Raw genomic sequence first — 19,897 nt, forward strand, 5'->3', positions numbered from 1 at the left:
CATCTTTTGTATGAGGTGTATTCTGGTTTTCAATAAATTTTATTCAGATTAATATAATAATCCCTTTTCCATCATATTATTTCATTTAGTGCTGTGTAGAAAATCTATTTACGTTTGTATTTTGAGCACACATTCAATAAATAAACTTCAGATGAAGAGAGATACTGTCTTTACTGCTTACTCCTCTGACTTATTCCATTATCGGGAATTCAGAGAGTGGCAAGGACTGGGGGTTACGTGACCTGTCCTTGGTGAGAACGGTCCTGAGGTCTCAGGGTCAAGAATTATTTTCAAAATACACTTTCGTCCTTCAGAGAAACGTCCTTCTTTCTTTGGCAGTTTCGACTAGGAGATCTCAAGTTTTACTAAATTCTACTACATTGGCTTGGGTCGGAGTTTCAGTTATGACACATCCCAGTCTATGACCCATTTTGAGTTTATTTGTGAACAGCAGAAAGATGTGGAATTTCCTTCCGTTCTTCTACATGTAGACACCGAGTTCTCCCATACCGTTTGTTTCTCATGCTTTTCCTTGATTTACTGTGTTCCCTTGCCCATTTCTCCTTCTTTTGCTTCTTGTTAACACACTTGGTTTGAACAATCATCATGTCACATTTACACTAACACTGTCCCACTTTGCCTGGTTCTTTGCCTTTCCAGAGTGAAGCTAGAATGCTCACATGATTTTTTAAATACATTTTAATGAGAGCTTATTGTCACATCATTGTATCTATAAATGTTGCCTGCTTCTTCCTGTTGTTTTTTAAAACGAAATCCCAAACATCTGATATACCTGATGATGACTCGGGAGCCAGATGCTGTGGTGAAAGCCTGCTAACTTAGTGAGGCAGAGAAAGCACCCAGATGACCTTCCTACTCCACTGATGTCCCAGCCAAAAAAGGCTCCTTCTACTTCTCCACACTGTCTTAAATACCCTTCAACTCAAAGGCCCTCCTTTCTCTTTCCTGGGTTTTCTTAGGTTCACACCCTGCCAACTGGTGTCTCGCTTTGCCTCTCAACCTATTATTGACTTCATTTAGCTTTTGTTTATAGAAAGCTCTCTGGGTTAAAGTTGTGTGCCAATGGCCAAGCCACACCACAAGAAAAAGGGTTTTCCAGTTCACAATTTCAGGGTTCACAATGTGATCAAATACCTTGAAGAAACTCCCTCTAAGCATAAGTTGGTATCATGTAAGAAAGCTCACATAAGGTTAAAGAAACACACAAAAGACAGACTGAAAAAAAAAAATGTAACCGAAGGACACATCTATTCCAAAAGATGTGCAAGCCACAGCAAGAAACATACACAAAGTATTAGCGAACAAGACACTATGCACCTCCAAAGCCTTGGAGCCCCTCAAAAACTGAACCCAATAATAATGAAATAGCTGAAATCCCAGAAAAAATGTTAGAACCTTCAACAAACATTTGATTGCCACAGGGAGGCCCCTTTTTTCTTTATTTAGTAAATACATTTTAATCTATCTCTTTCTGACTGGCACTGGCTATATTTCTCTTTATTTTTTTATGTTGGTATTTTCTCAGCATTCATTTGTAAACAGCTTGTAACTACAGATTTTGTTTTCTTCTGAGGAAGAGTTATTCTGAAGATTTTAAAATTTAAGTAGATTTTTTTTTTTTTGTCTTTTGATCCTTTCTTGTTTGAGACTGTAATAGACTGAACATTTGTAAAGTCATGTGTCTTCTATAGGTGTGTGAGTGCAAAATTCCACATATCCCTATTGAATTATATTCCCCAATCCTCGGCACTCTCTTTTTATTTTCTAAAAATAAAATTTCTAAAAGAAGATTTCTAAAAGAAGCTGCTACATCCTTTCTTCTCCCTGAACTCAACATTTTGTCTCCCTGTGTCTAGCAGATACATTCTTAAGTACATTAAGGTTTGTGTTCCCTATTTTCATTACCCTTCACATTTGTACGTCTCGCACACTTTGTATGTCTCGTGCGGCAGCTCCCAGGTATCCATCCTTGGAGCCAGCAGCAGCCATAAGTTCTGCCTGCCGTTCTGGACACTGCTACAAGGCCGCCTCATTTAACCTCTGAGGAAATGCTGTTGCCTCTCAGTACCCAGAACAACCAAGGAAACAGGAAAAGCTTCCGGTCCTTTCCCAAATTAGTAAAGCTGGCCCCACCCCGCTCTTTCAATCTCTATGTTTTAGAGTCTGAAACTGTTTGCACAACAGAAATAATTTTCTTCTTTGCATATGTTCAGACATAACTTTTGGCTCAAGTCACAGATTTTTGGTCCAGAAATTATGTATAAAAAGCCCTCTAATACATCATGTCTGAATTCTTACTTAAATTGGATTTTCATAGTTCTTTCTTAAGCTGAAACATGTTTCTATTCAAATCTTTCAGAATTTCTAATCTATGTTTAATAATTGTAACATGAATGTTTTAAGAAATATAGCAAAATATGCATTCTACATGAAATATATTGAAGCCGCTTGATCAGATGTAACTCTATACACAGACTCTCACACCTGCTTAGTATAATACATGGCAAGTTGCATACCTCTTCTGTGCCTTTACGTCCTTGCATCCTCTTTGTCTTGAGACCCAAAGAGGAGAAACTGCTGTACAAACTCTTTGATAATATGAAAAATAAGGCATTTTATTGTCATTACATTAGCTGGTTTTCAACTGTCTGAGTGATACAGTAAGAGTGTTCACTGATCAGTCTTTAATTTATATGGCTTGGTCATCTGTAAAATATTGATAACGATAATCTTACTGTGATCATGACACACTCATTTCTAGTATTTCTATTCTATCAACATTGGCCTGAATTAAAGCCATACTCCAGGAAGTGTCTGGAATCACCTATGAGGACAGAGCTGTTCTGAATCCCAAAGTCACAATATCAAACACTGTCAGATTCCACACTCTGATAGTCAGTGACCACGAGCAGTGAAAGACAAAACCTGCATTTCCAAGAGCCTTTTAGGGCCAGCAGCTTTCCAATAAGTGAATGTGCTTTTTTTAGTCCAGAAATTAACTAGAAACATAATTTTGGGGAACTTCTATGGTCTTGGAGAAACACAGACAAAAATTGGGGTGTTATTTTTTCTGTTTTCTGGATTTACTGGGTAGAATTTTAAATCATGAAAATCTAAAGGTAAAGTTTTTAATAATAGTCATAGACGTATAATGATTCACACAATTGTCTATTTTCTCTCTCATATTTATTTTGATTTTTAGGGTCCATTAGGATTGTTGGGACCTGAAGGCGAACCAGGAATCCCAGGATACAGAGTAAACATTTCTGATTTTAAATAAATATGTTTATTCATAGACAAGAAAGTGGTCTTAGTTCATATTATATCACAAATGTGCAAATTAAGGTTCACTTTTCTATTATTAAAACTTTATTATAAAGAACATGTGAATGAAAAATATATGCAATGAAATTAGACCCAAAGTCTCAAAAAATGTCTGTACAATTAGAATGGCCATGGTGGAGCTTCAAATATCCACCACCAAAAATAAAGTCCTAACAAACTTAAGAAAATGAAGTAAAATCAACACTTATTTTAAAATGTTTCTTTTCCTTGATAAAGCATTGCGATATTTTAGTTCTCAACCTTCTGTAAATTGTGTCCTGCATTTCTTCTCAGAAAATGCACTGAAAAACAGCATGGAGTTGGTAGCAACAGTTACTACATGTCTGCTTAGTCTGGGGACTCTCTCTTTACTTGTTGCTATTCTTATAGGGCCATCAAGGTCAGCCAGGACCCTCTGGATTACCAGGACCTAAAGGAGAAAATGTGTGTGTGTGTGTATGTGTGTGTGTGTGTGTGTGTGTGTGTGTGTGTGTGTGTGTGTTCACCCTTTACTTCCAAAGTTATGTATTAAACCAATGATTTCTTTCTAAATGAATGCATGAAAATATTGCAGGAGATAGAAGAGCCAATTTTCAAGTTGGAAAATTTGCAAATTTTAGGAGAATATAAATACCAAGGAACTAAAACTCAAATATAATAAAATATATTAAATATATTAAATATCTTCCACAAATTAATTGAAGATTAAGGTGAAACAGTATATGTAAAGGTACTTTGTGATGCACAGTTTCATAAAAACAAAATTATTTATTGAAAGAGGCTGAGATGTGCTGGATAAAATTGCCATAAGCTTACAAATATTAACAGATTTAAATTTTCTAATGAGTTAATAATAACTACAGCAGGACTCGATTTGTAATTTAATTGAAAGTATACATGTTGAAAAAATGTATGATTAATTTTGTGCAATTAAAACAGATTAACATGTCAGTAAAAAATTATATACATAATAGAATTGTATATAAAATATGATATACTTAATTCTTAGCTACAAAGTTTTCATTTAAATACAGTGCCAAAAACAGATTAGAAAGTAGCAGGAGCCATCTCGAGTGTCATGCCAAGTACAACTGGATTCATGTTAGTTCTAAAATTTACAGTGGTAGTTATTACAATTAGGAAAAAGTTTAAACACATTGCAGTATATTTGGCATAATTCTAACTCACTGAGCTTATAAATTTAAAAAATGCTGCTCTGCTGAGTGTTGATGCAGCAGATTCTGCTGATAAAATTACCCATGGCCTGAGGTCAGTATTTCTATTTTGGTCAAGCTTCAAGACTGGCATATATAGCTTGATCATGCTAGCCCTTTTTGTCCTGGGAATACTTTTATTCCTGCCCATTGTGTTAAAGCTTGTCTTTAACAACATCAACATGTTGGCAGCCAAAGTACATGGCTTAAACCTGAAAATGGACCCCCAGACAAAGTTATTAAATTAACAGGCTGGTAAGCCAAGGATGGGTAAGATTCTGCACAGAGCCTTACCAACCTAAGACAGAAGAGTATTGCTTTTGATAATGCATATTTCATGATGGGTAAGGAAGGCATTCTTGGCAGAATGACTTAAGACAGGCTCAGTATTGTTTATGAAGTAAAAAAGGGGGAGTGGCAGAGAGCTTTTGAGGCTGCTTGGCAAGAATCTGACATTGGCCAAGGACAAGAAAATGGGCTGCTTGGCAGAAATATGACATTGACTAAGGACAAGGAAATGGGTTTCAGGCAGGAATCTGACATTACGCTAGAACAAAGAAGTAATTTCAGGCAGGAATCTAAATTTTAGGCTAGAACAAGGAAGTAGGCTTCAGACATGAAAATAACTTTGGGCTAGGGCAGATAAGTAGGCTCAGATATTTTGGTCACTCTGATAAGCCCTTAGAAACAGTAATCACAGGACTGTTCATGGAATTTTGTTTATTGCCTTGCTTGTTCTTTGACTATTTGTGTTTGTTGTCTTGCTTGTTCCTTGACTATTTGCATCTATTGTATTGTTATTTTCTCAACCTAGAACTGACCTTAATACTTGCATGTAATTAAAATGGTATAAAAGCAAAAAGGAGGGAGGATGGAATGGGGGTTTTTAGGGAGGGGAAATGGGAAAAGGGGATAGCATCTGAAATGTAAATAAATAAAATATCCAATAGAAAAAGAAAGTAACAGAGTATTTTAAGTGTACTTTCTTAACTGAGTTGTGTTAATAAATTTCTATATTTCTTTAAGGGCTACCCAGGAGAAGACAGCACAGTCCTGGGACCTCCTGGGCCTCGAGGTGAACCAGTATGTCTTTTCTAAAATTATTTTGGTTCCTAAGTTGAAATTCAATCAGAAGCTTTTGATGCTGGTTATGTTTTTTCAGAGTTCTATTTGGTTAGTCTTATCACTAGGCTTTATATTAAATCAATATTTATCTCTATACCATCTACATAATGTAAAAACCTCAGATATGAAAAATACAGGAGTCAAGCTTCTTAGCCAAGATGTATGTTTAAGAAAATTAATTATGAACCTAACCTTCAACATTGAATGCATGATAGATATATACACCTAATCTATACAAGTTTATCAGAATTTACCAACAGTTGCTAAATGGTTTGCCAGCTTTTATAACCAGTCATTATAGCCACTAGCTTTTCAAGACTGTGGACCTGTTAGCCATCAAATCCAACATTCTAAAAAAAAAAATCTGTCACCATTGTTTTTGAGACATAGCCACTAGTGTAGCTTTGATATCTGAATAGTCAATTGTTTGATGTTTAAGGCTAAAACAAGATGTGAAAGACACATATAAATTGAAGTGGGTGGATAACATTAAGTTCACAGAAATAAGCATAATGGTTGTATTTTCGATTTTTTTTCATGTAGTATCATTCAAAATAAGGATGCCAGAGGCATGACATCAGAATATATAGTCTCAGTATTTTGGTCTGGCTCTATGGCTACTGTTGCCATTGATATTTTACTGTAGAAAAGAATATAGAAAATTCTAGAATGTTTTGAGTTAAATCAAGACACTTCATATAAAGGCAATCTCTCTGTACAAGTATTTTAAGTGTCTTTATGAACTATATTCTAGTCTGTCCTTTTTGGGAGTCAAATGACCCTTTTACAGGGGTCAAATATCAGATCTCCTGCATATCAGATATTTACATTACAGTTCATAAAGCAGCAAAATTATAGTTGTAAAGTAGCAACAAAAATAATTTTATGATTGGAAGTCATCACAAAATGAGGAACTGTACTAACGGGTAGCATTAGAAAAGTTGAGAACCACTGACTTTGAGGGAAATATATGGAAATAATATAAAAATTGTCCAACAAACAGAAAAAAATTACTAAGTATAGAATAATAGTATTTGGTTTCCTAGGTTCTAGAATGCCAATCAAATTCTGTCTGCTGAAATGTAATAAATATTTTGGGGACTAAAAATATAATTACAGTGGGATTTCCCAGTAGATATAAGATAGGGGTGAGATTTTAAACAGGATACCCAGAATAAGGATCAAAGTTTCTGTCTTTGCATTATGCCTACTAACCATTCATTTAGGAGTAAGGTAAGTTTTATCTATCAATAGTCTATGATAAATTCTCCTGTGTGAAAACTAGCACTCTATGTAGGTTTTAAATATTGTAATTTGAACAGTTTATCATATCAAATAATTCAGATGAGAAGTATTTTAAAAGTAAATCTTACTTTGTTAGGTTAGTTGAAGCCTGTAAAATAAATAAAATTAATTCTTGCATAAATTTCAATTCATTTGGCATTTTAAAAAACTACAAGATTTATAATATGGTATTATAAGCATAAAATTCAAGGCTTTACTAGGCATTGTTTCTCCAGTACATAACAGAATCATATGAGATTATATTTGTATAATCCTGTTTTAACAGTAAACCTCATACTGATTATATCTGTGTTGTAATTTGTTATATTAGTTCTGATATCTAGATATAAAAAGTTTGAAATCATATGGCAACTGTATAAGTCATTAAATTATAGATCAAGTTTTTAATTGTGTAGCACTTTTGACATCACTTGAAAGTCAACCATTTTTCAGTTACATGTAGCAGGCTTTAAGATACTGTACATTGATCTTTATATTTTTGGCAAAAGAATAAAACACCATAATTGCAACATCTGTACTAAAGAATTACAGCCATGAAGCTGGTTGTCTTTGTGTGTAATCTCTTTAGGGGCCAATGGGGGAGCAAGGAGAGAGAGGGGAACATGGCGAAGAAGGCTATAAGGTAATCCTTGCAAGCTACAAAATAAACATAATCCCCTGAAATGTTTAGCCCATATAGAACTTACTCAAACTTATTTTTGGACTCACGTTCCTGTTGATATCTTCTGTGCTTGCCTTCTGTCTCTTGACTCTTGTTTACAATGTCAGCTTCTCTGTTGCTTCAGTCTTATGTCTCACAAGATCCTCTGTCCCTTCCAGCCTCACATCATTGTCACTTACAGAGACCCTATCTGACAGTTATAATTTGTGTATAGCTTTCTTATCCCTGGACTCACCCTGAAGCCCTATAATATTGCTTGCATGTCAGTCAAGACATTTTACTGTCTTTTGTTGCTCTATCATTGCTAGTTGTTTTTTTAATTATGTAGTGCCTTAGATCTTGTATAATGTTTAGTTCTAAGCTCTATGTATAAAATACTTGTAATAATGCCCCGGTAGATTACTTCACTCAGTTCATTTCTGCCTCAAGGTCGATGCTCTGTGGTCACTTCTGAAAGACAGACTTCGATTAGCCAAGCTGATTGGATAAACAGCTAGACAGATGATTGCTGCTATTCAACTGATCTTCTCAAGATGCCTATTCTCTGGATTATTTCAGTAGCTCTCTAACTAGACTTGCAACCATAACCCTCTCAAATCCACTTACCAATTCTGTCACCTAAATCTCTGCTTCCCACACTCCTTCCTCTACCAGTTTCATCTGGAATGTGGTTTCTCTGAGGTTGAACCTGTCCCTACTTTGCTTACATGATCCCATGACCACTCAGCTCACTCCATCACTAATACCATAAGACAGAATCCACCAGTTCCCTTATGTTCTCTCACAAGACCTTACAAAATCCTTTACTGTCTCACATTTAACTTTTGCTGTTTCAAAAATTGAAATTGTCAATGTTGACCAAGACATAGCAGAGTTTGAAGTGGAACCCCTAGGAAATGGTTTATCACTGGTGAGAATTTTGCCACAACTTCGGAGAGTCCATAGAGACAGCTGGTGATTATGTGGTCACTGTGGAAAGGTCTCCCTGCTATGACAAGCCAGGGAGGCAGCAGAGTGTGGCAGACCACCATCATCCTGAGCTTTGCAGCTAGCTCAGATGCCCTGGAGATCCTTACTGTAATGACACCCATAATTCCAAATAATATCACATTTATAGGCTTTGAAGATCAGTCACCATCTTAATTGCCATCCAATCCTCTGCATAAATTCACATTTAAAAAATTTGTCCAGCATAACATACTAGATTCCTCAAAATATCCATCAACTATTATTTTCTATTCTGTTTTAAGGAAGACTATATTTAAATTAAGTTCTAGAATGCTCTGCTTCCATTTTAAGTGATAACACTGTAGGTTACATGACTGAGCTTACTTGAATTAATACAATCCTTTCTATTCCCAGGGCCACATGGGTGTGCCGGGACTCCGAGGTGCCACTGGACAACAAGGACCCCCAGTATGTTATGAAAGTGTTCTGTAATTCCAACATTTAAAGAAAAGTGCATTAACATAATTCATTTCTTGTCTGCTTTACGTGATATTTCTCTCTTGGCTCCTATTAAAGGGTGAACCAGGTGACCAGGGTGGACAAGGACTGAAAGGAGAAAGAGGATCCAAAGTAAGTGGTACTTGTTAGACAATGTAAAATGTGGTTTTGGCTTTAAAAAGCAGGCATGCAAGAAGTTGTTTATAATTCAAATAGCATTGCTCTCCTGAACGGGGATCACTGTAAGCCTCTGAAGAGTCAGATTGCCAAACTCTGCAGTAAACCATGACTGAGTGATTTCTATCTTTTGACTAGAATCTGCGTTGTACTTTTTCTACCCTGACCTTGTAAAATATTGCCTGAGGATATCCCTGAAGATCTGTTATTGAGGTTGCAAACAGAAATATCAACATTGTAGAGTGAAAAACTACCAGTCAGATACAGCCAGTCGTAGAACTTACTAACAAGGAAGACTGTTGAACACTTGTTAAAGAAGGATAATGAGACTGTTCATGACGGTCACAGCAGGTATAGGGACTCCCACAGTGAGGTTTTAGAGTTGGACTGAAATTTGATTCTGAATATAGGACCAGCAGATAAAAATGTAAAGGGAAGGAGCAGGCTAAGGATCCACGGATGGAAAATTACCAAGGGTGGTATCCTATGTGAAGGGGAGTCCAGATAAGCAGGCTAGGGGGACTGATGTGGACAGGCCATGGTGATCAGACACCACATGGGGTGCGCAGTAAAGGACCTCACATCTGGAGGGATCAGAGATGAAGGACAGACAAGGCACAGGTTTTTACCAAGCCAAATCTGCTGTACTTTGGTTCTATAAAGATGTGAACAGATTGTCCCAGGATGGGGAGCCTGATTGAAGTTTGTCTGAGCAAAGAATCTATCTCATAGGATAGAGGTAGAAACAGCTATTTGATTATGTATGATAGGCTTTGGTGTAAGAGGGCTTTTTTCATAAAACAAATCAATTACTCATTATCCAACAAATGGAGGCTCCGTTGGTTCACTAAATTTAAACCTCTTTCAGGCAAATCTGGCCTCAAACATATATAGCAAGTGGCTTTTCATTGGCAGTCCATGGCTGTCCTGCTTCTCGAAACATTTTGACTTCATAGTATCTTCTTTCTAGTGTTAGGGATTGAACCCAGGTCCTTGGGCACACTAAGAAGTATCACTAAGCTATACCTCTAGCTCTTAAAATTTAATATTTAAGAATATGTAATGTAACTTAATTTTAAATTTTATAGGAATTGGTAGAAAAATAATGGTGAGTTTGTTTCTCCTAATTTGTAGAGGTGTCCTTAGACTGATTTGTGTTCCAACTGGTGGAGCTAAGTAATAAAATGAGGTTGGATTCGATAGAGTGACTAGGTGCTCAATAGCTGTTCAGACACACAGATCGATAGAGTGACTAGGTGCTCAATAGCTGTTCAGACACACAGATCGATAGAGTGACTAGGTGCTCAATAGCTGTTCAGACACACAGAAGCTGTTTTAAATATTCAGGTTACACATATAGTAACATCATCTGATTCCTTAGTGCAAAAGAATTAGGAGTGAGGAATACAGCTCAGTCCGTAAAGTACTGACCTTACAAACCTGAGTTAGATTCCCCAGAACCCAGATTTTAAAAACTCAGGTATGTGTAAAATATGCTGAGAAGCAGAGACAGGTGGATTCCTTAACAAGATGTAGGTCAATGGGGGAGGAGTGGAGAGGGGCTGGAGAGAGAGCTTAGCAATCATTCTTGTAGAGGACCCAAGTAAGTTCCCAACACTCCACTGGGTATTTCACAACCACCTGTAAGACCAGCTCCGTGTGATAGAAGGTTCTCTTCTGGCTACCATGGGCCCCGGAATTTATGTGCACATACCTCCACACAGATGATTCAAACATAAAATACACATATGCATAATTTTAAAATAAAATAAATCTTTTTTTAAGTGAAAAGAGCCTGAGGAACAATACCCAGGGTTATCCTCTAGCTGCCACATGTATGTGCTCATACAAGCACACATGAACCTGCACACACATATGCACTCGCACATACCCAAACCCATGCACAGTAAGTAAACAAGGATTAGTGAAGAGTTAAGTATTAATAACTGTCCTGGGGGAAGGAAACATAATGCAGGGAAATGTGATGACTTTCATTCTCACTTGGCATTTTTCATGTCTAAAGTGGAAAAATTGTGGAACAAACTATAAGCCTATAAAACCATGCTACAGGCTACTCGTGGCATGAACTATAAGCCCATAGAACAATGCTACGTGCTACCCAAGAATGTGGATGCTTGCCAAGGCTTTATCCTAAAGTGCCTAAAATTTTCTAATTAAAACTTTTCTATGTATCTGGTTTCCTTTTTCTCTTTGGAAATATCTCTTGAAGAAGAAACTTTCTAGTTCTTGTTAGTTTCTGTTAGGATTAAAAGCAGGGGAAATTAAATTTTTATATCAGATGACAGCCTTTCCAGTGAACTGGTGAGCTGCCCCTGTGTGTTGGAGCTGAAAGGTGCTGACCACACCTGGGCTTCTCTGTGATCCACGGAGACAGTTGCTCTTGTTCTGGGGCATGCTGGTGCATGGAGCCCACAAGCACAATTTAGGACCTCTAAGAGTTTATACTAGCATTAGTTGCTACAAGAATAGCCACCAGTTATGTATAATTCATTAAGGACTCCTTTGGTGGCCAGATGAGTCCTGTCCAATTGCTGTCATCTTGTTTTTACAAAGCTTTGAGTTTGTTTTTCACATTTGGAAATGGCCCCTCAAAATCATCTGGACAGCAATCTTGTTTGTGAAGTGAAGAAACATAAATCCGAGAGAGATTATGTGTTACCTAAGATCACGGAACTAATTAGCAACAGAACCAGAAACAGGAACTTAATTGCCTGGGTCTCATTATGTGTTGAAATCTTGTATCTCATTATCACACATAAGCTATCGCTTTGAAATCTTGTATTAATTGTAAACTTTTTTATAAATTAAAATACAGTTAATTCTGACTAACCAGTGAGTTTTTTCACTGGGCATGCGAGAGTAGGTACTTCTACAAAAAGGTGGAGACAAAAGCCGCTGCATCCTGTTGATTCCTGTGATGCAGATATAAGTGAAAATTCCCAGGAGCTGCGAAGACTCAGACTCAAGCCTCGGGCTTCTTTTCCTCTCAACACTGAACTTCTGGAGTTTAGTGAATTGGTTAAAAAGAAGAGAGGAAGAATAATTCATGTATAAGGCCTTGGGTCTGTGTTTTCTTTCTAAAGTTGGCCAATCAAAGGAAGTTGGAGCAAACTAAGAATTTGGATAACTCTTTAGATTTCTTTAAAAATAACACAACCAAAAACAAACAAAAAAAACAAGGTTTAAATTAACAGGGGACCTAAAAATGCCCATTATCATAAGAATTAGCTCACCTTCTCTGCACAGAGAGCCAGTGGAGTGCCAAGAGAGGAGGGCTTCTGAAATGGTTCCCTGTGGGCCTCTAGGTGACTTTTTCACTGTGTCTTAGCAAAGGGGAAAGCACAAATTCCATGTACTGTGAAAAAATTTTCCTGCAGAATCATTTGTCTTTCCTACGTAAGGACAGATACTCCATCTGTGGATTTATGGAGGATTTATGTTCAAATAAAATAGAGTAAGTTAAGTCTAGCATCACAGAATACGTCTACTTTTATTATCTTTGAATTTGGAGTGTTGGTTGGAGTGCAACTCTTTCCTGTCTTATGGGTCTAACCCAGTTAATCATCCAGGGGCAACTTTCACGACAGTGTATTTCCTTCACCTTAGGCCATAGGTAATTTCCTACTGGGCAGAGTAGACTGTGTAAGGGGGTGAGTGTTTAGCAATGCTTAACTCTTAGTTGAGTTATGAAACTATCTGGCAGTGCTAGTTTTGAGATGTTTTAATGTTAAAATTATCAAAATACAATACAGTACAAAACGCAGATTGTCTGGACTCATATATCTAAATGACATGGGATATATAGCTTATAGAAAATACAGTTTTGTTTCCGGACCCCAAGCCCAGGGTCAGAATGCCAGCGTGGTCGGGTTCTAGTGACAAAGCACCTTTATATTAGAGGATGCTGAATCCCCACTGTATCCTCACTGGGAGAGAGAGGACTGAAGAGCTCTCTGGGGTCACTTTCAGAAGAACATGAATCCTCTCCAAGGCTTTCTCTCTCAAAGCCTCAGTACCTCCCAGAGGCCTAAACATTATGCCTCATCATGACTGACAGGATTTCAGCGTGAATTTGGGGAGCACACAACACTTACTCCGTCACAGGAACAATGTTCCGTGCACTAATCTGCCCGTATTGAAACCTCCGTTGTGAGATCATGGCTTTTCTAGCTCCCCTACTTTCTTTCAGCTAAAGTGACAATAACTGTAATAAGGAATGATTGATCCAAGACAGAGAACAGAATCTTCATGTTGGTTAAACACTTATTCCTCAATAGGTGGATGTTGCCATGACTACCCTTCTAGCATCAGCCAAATGACCTTTTAAAATATCTCTCACGTTCCTACAGTTCCCTTAGTGCCATGTTATTATGAACTTCCTGTTGCTATCATGTGCTATTATGCTTCCTAATGCCTATCCAAGTCTAAAGAACATTCTAGTTGTGGCAATTCTTTAGATGTGCTCTCGGGGCACAGCATTTAACTCCTGAAATAATCCCCAACATAAGGATGTAATGTAATTAATGTAACGATGCACAGACCTTCTTACTTGTATTTTGTGATTTGAATGTTTGAAGCACATACATGAAAATATGCTAGAAGTTGAGCCGTGTCTGTATTCTTTATAGTAGAACCTAACATCTGTCCCGAATGTCCATCTCCTGTGGAGGCAGAGCTGAATGATGGGCACCTAGCTTGTTAACTCCCTCTAATCCCTCTAAAAACCCTCAAACCTGCTGCATGTGACAGTTTCCCATCTGTTCTTTTCCTCTTGAGACCAAAGTAGCATTCTAGCTTTTCGTGGTCAGGAAGATAATGTGAAGGTGACTTTAGACTTCAGGGATGCTGCACACACATCCACCAAAATGTATGGCATCCCTAGTGGCCCCCAACTGCCGTAGTCCTACTGTGCTGGTCGCCACTGTGACCTGACTGGGAGAAGTTTTCTCAGCCATTCTTGCATGAGTGCTTTCCTGGGTGCTGGGTGGGTTTGCATACCACCAAGCTCAGCTAAACAGACTTTCTCTCTCTTACAGAAGAGATGTAATGTGATGCACGTGCTCTATACTTCAAACCTTTAAGCCCATCTTCCAAAATGTAGCATCTGAGATTGATTATTTGTGTATGTGCACTTTGCTGCATCTTTAGCGTGATTATCCTAAGAACTTACCAGTCCTGTCTGGGGTAACTTCAGATGCTTTCTGAGAAGTATGTCTGATAATGACAATACAATTAGTTTCCTTGTTTGTACACCAGGTTACTCTTTTCCATGTTTTTCATCTGAAAATAATTTGGGCATATCATCAGAACAATGGGATGATTTGCAGGCAGGCCAGTTGCTGCTGAATCAATTATGACTTAAAACATCTCACACATGGAAAAACAAACAGTTCCTTGGGAAATAAATACCCATTTTTTATTTGAAAGTGTGTTCTTTGTGCTTCCATGGAAGCACATTTTGGGCTCTTGGTTCACATCCATCACCACACGGTGTCTTGTGACCAGGAACTTGGCCTTTGAATTCCTAGCATGTATCAACAGATGCCACGATACATGATATTCCATAAAAAAATCTATTGAGTTTACATTTTAGCCACTTTCAAAAGGAGGCACAGACCCTGCCTGAAGGTGAGGCCACTTTCAAAACAGTGTCATTTTAGAATTATGATTTGAATTTTTAAGTCATAGAGTTTGGAGAAAAGGGGAATTTCATATGTGATCTGTTCAGTTTCTCCCATTTTCCATGAGGAAGTGACCCACACACAAACTAGTCCTGGGAGGATTAAATGGCCATCCCAGCGACAGGCAGCTAGTTATGTGTACTGTGCTATTGTTTGAGTAAGTCTATTTCTATCTATTAATGACCATGCTTCCCATTTTCAGGGTCCTCAAGGGAAAAAGGGAGTTCCTGGTCCTTCTGGGAAACCAGGCATTCCTGTGAGTAACAGATCTCTTTTATCTTCCTTGTTTTTCTAAACAGAATTGAAAACTTTAGCAAGCAGAATAGTTTGGGGCCAGTTATGTCATGTTGGATAAATCAGACTGCTTTGCAAAAACTTCAAACCCATGCTGGAACACAGAGGGACCAAAATTTGACCACTAACACTACACCAGATTTGCTGTTTAAATCTAAGTCCCTGCGAGTGAAGGATGCTATTTCCCCGTGTTATGGAACCCTCCCTGTGGACTCTTACTTCTCCCTCTTGGTGAACCACTGTAAACAGGGAACTTGGAAACATAACCAAGCAAGTGGTAACAAAGGTCACAGTCTTCAAGTATAATTAAAAAGACATGAGCTGGCTTTCAGTTGGAGGGCTCAGCTTCTCACTCTTCTGGCAATTAGAGCAGAAAGTCTTGTGGGTGGGTGGGAACAAGTCCTTTGTCCTAGAATAAAGGTTAATTTTACCTTAGCATCAGTATCCTCCTCTAGCGGGGTAGGTATGTGCTGACTGGATGATTAGGAAGATTCTGTTTCTGATGCCACCCAGCAAGATGTACACACCTGCTTCTTTTTGCCTGCATGGTGGCAAAAACCGGGGAAAAGATCATTCATACCGAAGGCCCTACAGATAAAACCCAGTTGTTCAAGAGTAGAAACAAGATGTTCAGGCTGGTTGTTAGTCACATGTTTATCTGACTTTAAAGGGGTAAAAAAGCATCATATTCTTTATTCTTAAGGGGAAAAAATGATACAAGAATTTTCAGAAAACACTGATATCGCCAGCTGATATCTCCAGCTGATACCTCCAAATGATTCCTCCAGCTCACAGGTCCATCTCGAATCTATTCTTGACAGCTAGAGAAAGATGGACTGACACAGTAACAAATATCAGAGAATCCCACTGAGGCTCGAGAAGTTACACAACAAATTGCTGACTCACTTTTATTTTTGTTTAGGGGACATTTTCTCAGGCACTTGGACTGAAGCCAGGGCCTACTAGATGCTAAACAAATGTTCTTCTATGTGCAGTTATGGCCTTAGATCTTAGGGCAGTGTATAGAAATATATGAATTTTTCTACACCAAGAAGTGTTATCTACCCAATATGTGTGTGTAATCCGAATGATCTTTAATTACCAAGGGACTTCCAGGCTTTCCCGGGCTAAAAGGCTTACAAGGATACCCTGGAGTCGACGGCATGACAGGCTACCCTGGGAAGCCTGGGCTACCGGGAAAACAAGGACTTCCGGTGAGTAGTGCGCATGTACTGTGCTCCTTATTTCCTCTTCATTGGTGTCTTTTTAAGGACCATGGGAAGTCATAGCTAGGGTATTAGTTCTGATTAAGCCAATCATTTTCTAATAGTTACATTGGAATTTAACTAATAATTTCCAAGTATGTCAGTAGGTATATTCTCTTGGGTATTTTATAGTAGCAACTTATATTTTCTGTACATGTAAAAGTTTTAAAAAGCAAATAAAGTATAAGGAAGCACGTCGAGTGGCTCCATAAGCAGGCCATGTTGTGTTCACCAAATGTCCTTTGCCGTCTTCGGAACATTTTGGTCTTGGCAGTACCTCAAGTAGGTTCTGCCCAGAATAATTTTCCCTTTGCTTTTACAGCCCTAGGTATTTTCAAGAACCGTGTGGATATTTCCTGCATTCATTTAAGGGTGATACAATGATAGAAAATCATTCCTGTTTTTAATGCAAATTTCTAGCTTATTCTATCAGAAAGTTTAAAATCATGTATTTTTTAAGAGAGTTACTGTGTGTGTGTGTGTGTGTGTGTGTGTGTGTGTGTGTGTGTGTGTGTGTGTGTGTGTGAGATCATGGGTGCAGATACCTAAAGAGTTCAGAAGAGGGCATCAGATCCTCTGGAACTGAAGTTACAGGAGGCTATAAGTTGCCTGCATTGGCTGGCAGGAACTGAAGTGCTGTAAGCACCTTTAACTCCTGAGCCATCTCTCCAGGCCTTCAAACAGAAGAATTTCATCAGTGCCAACCTAATTCAGAAGTGTTTGTCATCTGGGGTTACATTTTCACATGAAACATTAGAATAACTAACTATCTTCTTCCAATCGCCCAGTAAAACTGAGCTTTCTAAGTTCCCACTTAAAAATGGATATGGTTATCCATTGACTTGTTTCTCTTTTCTTAAGTAATAAATCAACCCTAGTTGTTTATTCAAATGTGGCGAGGTGACGTACACAAACCCAAGCCCACACTGATGTTCTTTCTTCACTATGGTGACTTACCTCGTGTATTTCAAAACAAAAGGAAACTGAAACGATCATTTATCCAATCTAAATATTTCAGAAACAAACTCATTCTTGGGTTCTATCTGGAGACATGAACATTTTAAGGAGTCTTTTAACACAGTTTTTATTTATTTTGGAGGAACTATATCAGAACATCAGGTTAAGGCCTAGACAGGTGTGACATCCTGGGGTGAGTATTTTATTGAAATAAATATTTTATAGACCTCTGACAGCAGTATCTATTTAAAGACTTTTTTCTTCCTCCTCTTTTCCTCCTCTTCCTCTCCTTCCTTCTCCTATTCCTCTCTTCTTCCATCTCTTCATTCTAACAGGATCTTAACACCTAGCTGGACTATTCAACCAGCATTGGCTTCACTCTCTCGGGTGCTGAAGTATAATGAGACATTATTTTGTACCACAGCCACCACACAAGAGGACTCTCACCTAATATCCCAGTCTAAAAGATTAAGTTGTGTACTGTGCCTTCAGCTTTATCCTGAAAAGGCTGGGTTTTCACTTTCTCCAGTACTCAGTCACATAGTAATTGACCAAAGGACTCTTGGATCAAGCCTTGGACATGAGTCATAAAATACAGCCTTTACCATACCATGGAAGGTTTCCTCCAGGAGGATCTAATTTCCCTCAGAAGGTTCTGGTCTAGGAATTGGCTTTGAATCTGAGAAACGATTTACTCTTAGTTCAACATATATGCGCAAGACCTACAAGCTTTCCAGTTGAACACCGACATATTCTAGTAAGCCATGGCATATTTGGTTAATTCCATGGGCTCTTATGTTGAATTAAACATGCCAAAGATATGTACAGATCAAACCAGTGATAAATGCTCCCACCTTTTCTCTAATAGTAAATTACTATCCTAGGTTCTGTTACTGAGACTTTCCAAAACTCCCATTTTAGAGAAACAATTCCAATGCATTTTGAACACCTCGGTAGAATCTGGGTTTCAAAATGCCAGTCTGGTGATTATTAATAGTGCTATCAGGTGCCATCTGTCCTTGTTCATGTTCTACTTACTAGTTAATTTTATTGTATAAATGAAAACTACTTATTTGAAAGCTATAGCATAACACAGATAAAACTATTTTTCAAGTAATTTTCCATTGTGCTATTGGATTTTCAGGTAGATGATACCTTCAAATAATGGCCCACTTCCTCATATCCCTTACTTTTTCTTCCACATAAGCTCTAAGGTACCCTTCATGCTGTATTTAGGAGCATCGGAAATAGCAGGAATTTGTCTACTGCTCTCGTGGAGATAATGCAGCTAGTGTTTCCCCACCTGGAGCATCTCCATAGTCCATCCATCCCCATTGCCCTGCATTATCCTTCTGTTCCTCTTTCCTGGTTTCCATAGATACCTTAGCTTTCTTCTGCTGGTGCAAAAGAATATTGCACCAGACTGAGCAATCCAGGCAGTTGTCCTGGTGAGACAGTGAACTATGGTGAGTGGATGTGGAGACCACGCCATGACTCTGCTGCTGTAGACTGTAGGCTACAGTAAATGCATTTTATGAAACAGTCATATTCAGTGATAAATTAATTTAGATCATTATAACATTTGAATGTAAATTTTTGGAGGGTTAGAGTAACACACCTTAAATCACATCAGCTAGCTGCATAAAAAAATTGTCTTCCTCTGTATCTCATTTAATATTTTCTACTTTTGTATTTTTTAATCCTTTAATAAATTTTTAAGCATTTGAAGGGACAACTAATAGATGGGGTGTCACAAACTGCTGCCATTAAGGATTGACATATATGGAAAAGCTGAGGTCAGATGGGCCATGTACTCTGATGTCAAGATGTTTAAGCATCAACCTGAAAAGTGAGCCCCTCGATGTGTGCAGCAGACACTAGGGAGGAGGAGGATTAGCCTAGCTCAGAAGGAAGTCTCTGTAGGCTAGAATCCTTAGGTTGCTGTCATCTGGGAGGGGGAAAGCTATGGCTGATAGTCTCTACAAGCAGTGTCAATATTCCTCTGAACCTGGCCTGGGAAGGTTTTACCATTTCCATGCTACTGAGGCATCGAGGTCCTTGACATGGCCCTGCTCCTGACAACAAAACAGAATCACTTAGAACTTCATTTGCTCCCCCACAGGAGGATTCCACTCTGGAGCTACTAAACTCAGCACACAGTTGTCAGTAGCAGTAATTGTGTTAATAATGTCATCCTGTGTCCAGCAGCGAGCATGGTTCGTGTCTCGGTATCCACATTTTGACTTCCTGACTTCCCTTCGATTGTCACATTTTCAAACCTGATTTTCATTGCCTGTCTGCAATTATATGAGCTGCAATTGTCTCTTTCCCTCCACTTAAATTGTCCAGGGTCAATTTCTGATATTTACAGGTAATGTTCTAAAACAGAAATCTAATAAAACTATG

The 19,897-nt window shown here is 38.2% G+C and overlaps 1 protein-coding gene across 1 annotated transcript in view; it reads left to right on the top strand.

The window, feature by feature from the left end:
- Window positions 1-19,897, top strand: part of Col24a1 (collagen type XXIV alpha 1 chain) — a 249,393-nt gene that overhangs the window by 177,809 nt on the left and 51,687 nt on the right. Inside the window, exons 40-47 of the mRNA XM_034500238.2 lie at window positions 3,224-3,277; window positions 3,736-3,789; window positions 5,586-5,642; window positions 7,558-7,611; window positions 9,013-9,066; window positions 9,175-9,228; window positions 15,178-15,231; window positions 16,376-16,483. Coding sequence (XP_034356129.1) covers window positions 3,224-3,277; window positions 3,736-3,789; window positions 5,586-5,642; window positions 7,558-7,611; window positions 9,013-9,066; window positions 9,175-9,228; window positions 15,178-15,231; window positions 16,376-16,483 — 489 coding nt within the window. The remainder of the gene's footprint in view (window positions 1-3,223; window positions 3,278-3,735; window positions 3,790-5,585; window positions 5,643-7,557; window positions 7,612-9,012; window positions 9,067-9,174; window positions 9,229-15,177; window positions 15,232-16,375; window positions 16,484-19,897) is intronic.

The sequence above is a fragment of the Arvicanthis niloticus genome, chromosome 4 (genome assembly GCF_011762505.2).
Source record: "Arvicanthis niloticus isolate mArvNil1 chromosome 4, mArvNil1.pat.X, whole genome shotgun sequence".
Taxonomy (NCBI): Eukaryota; Metazoa; Chordata; class Mammalia; order Rodentia; family Muridae; genus Arvicanthis; species Arvicanthis niloticus.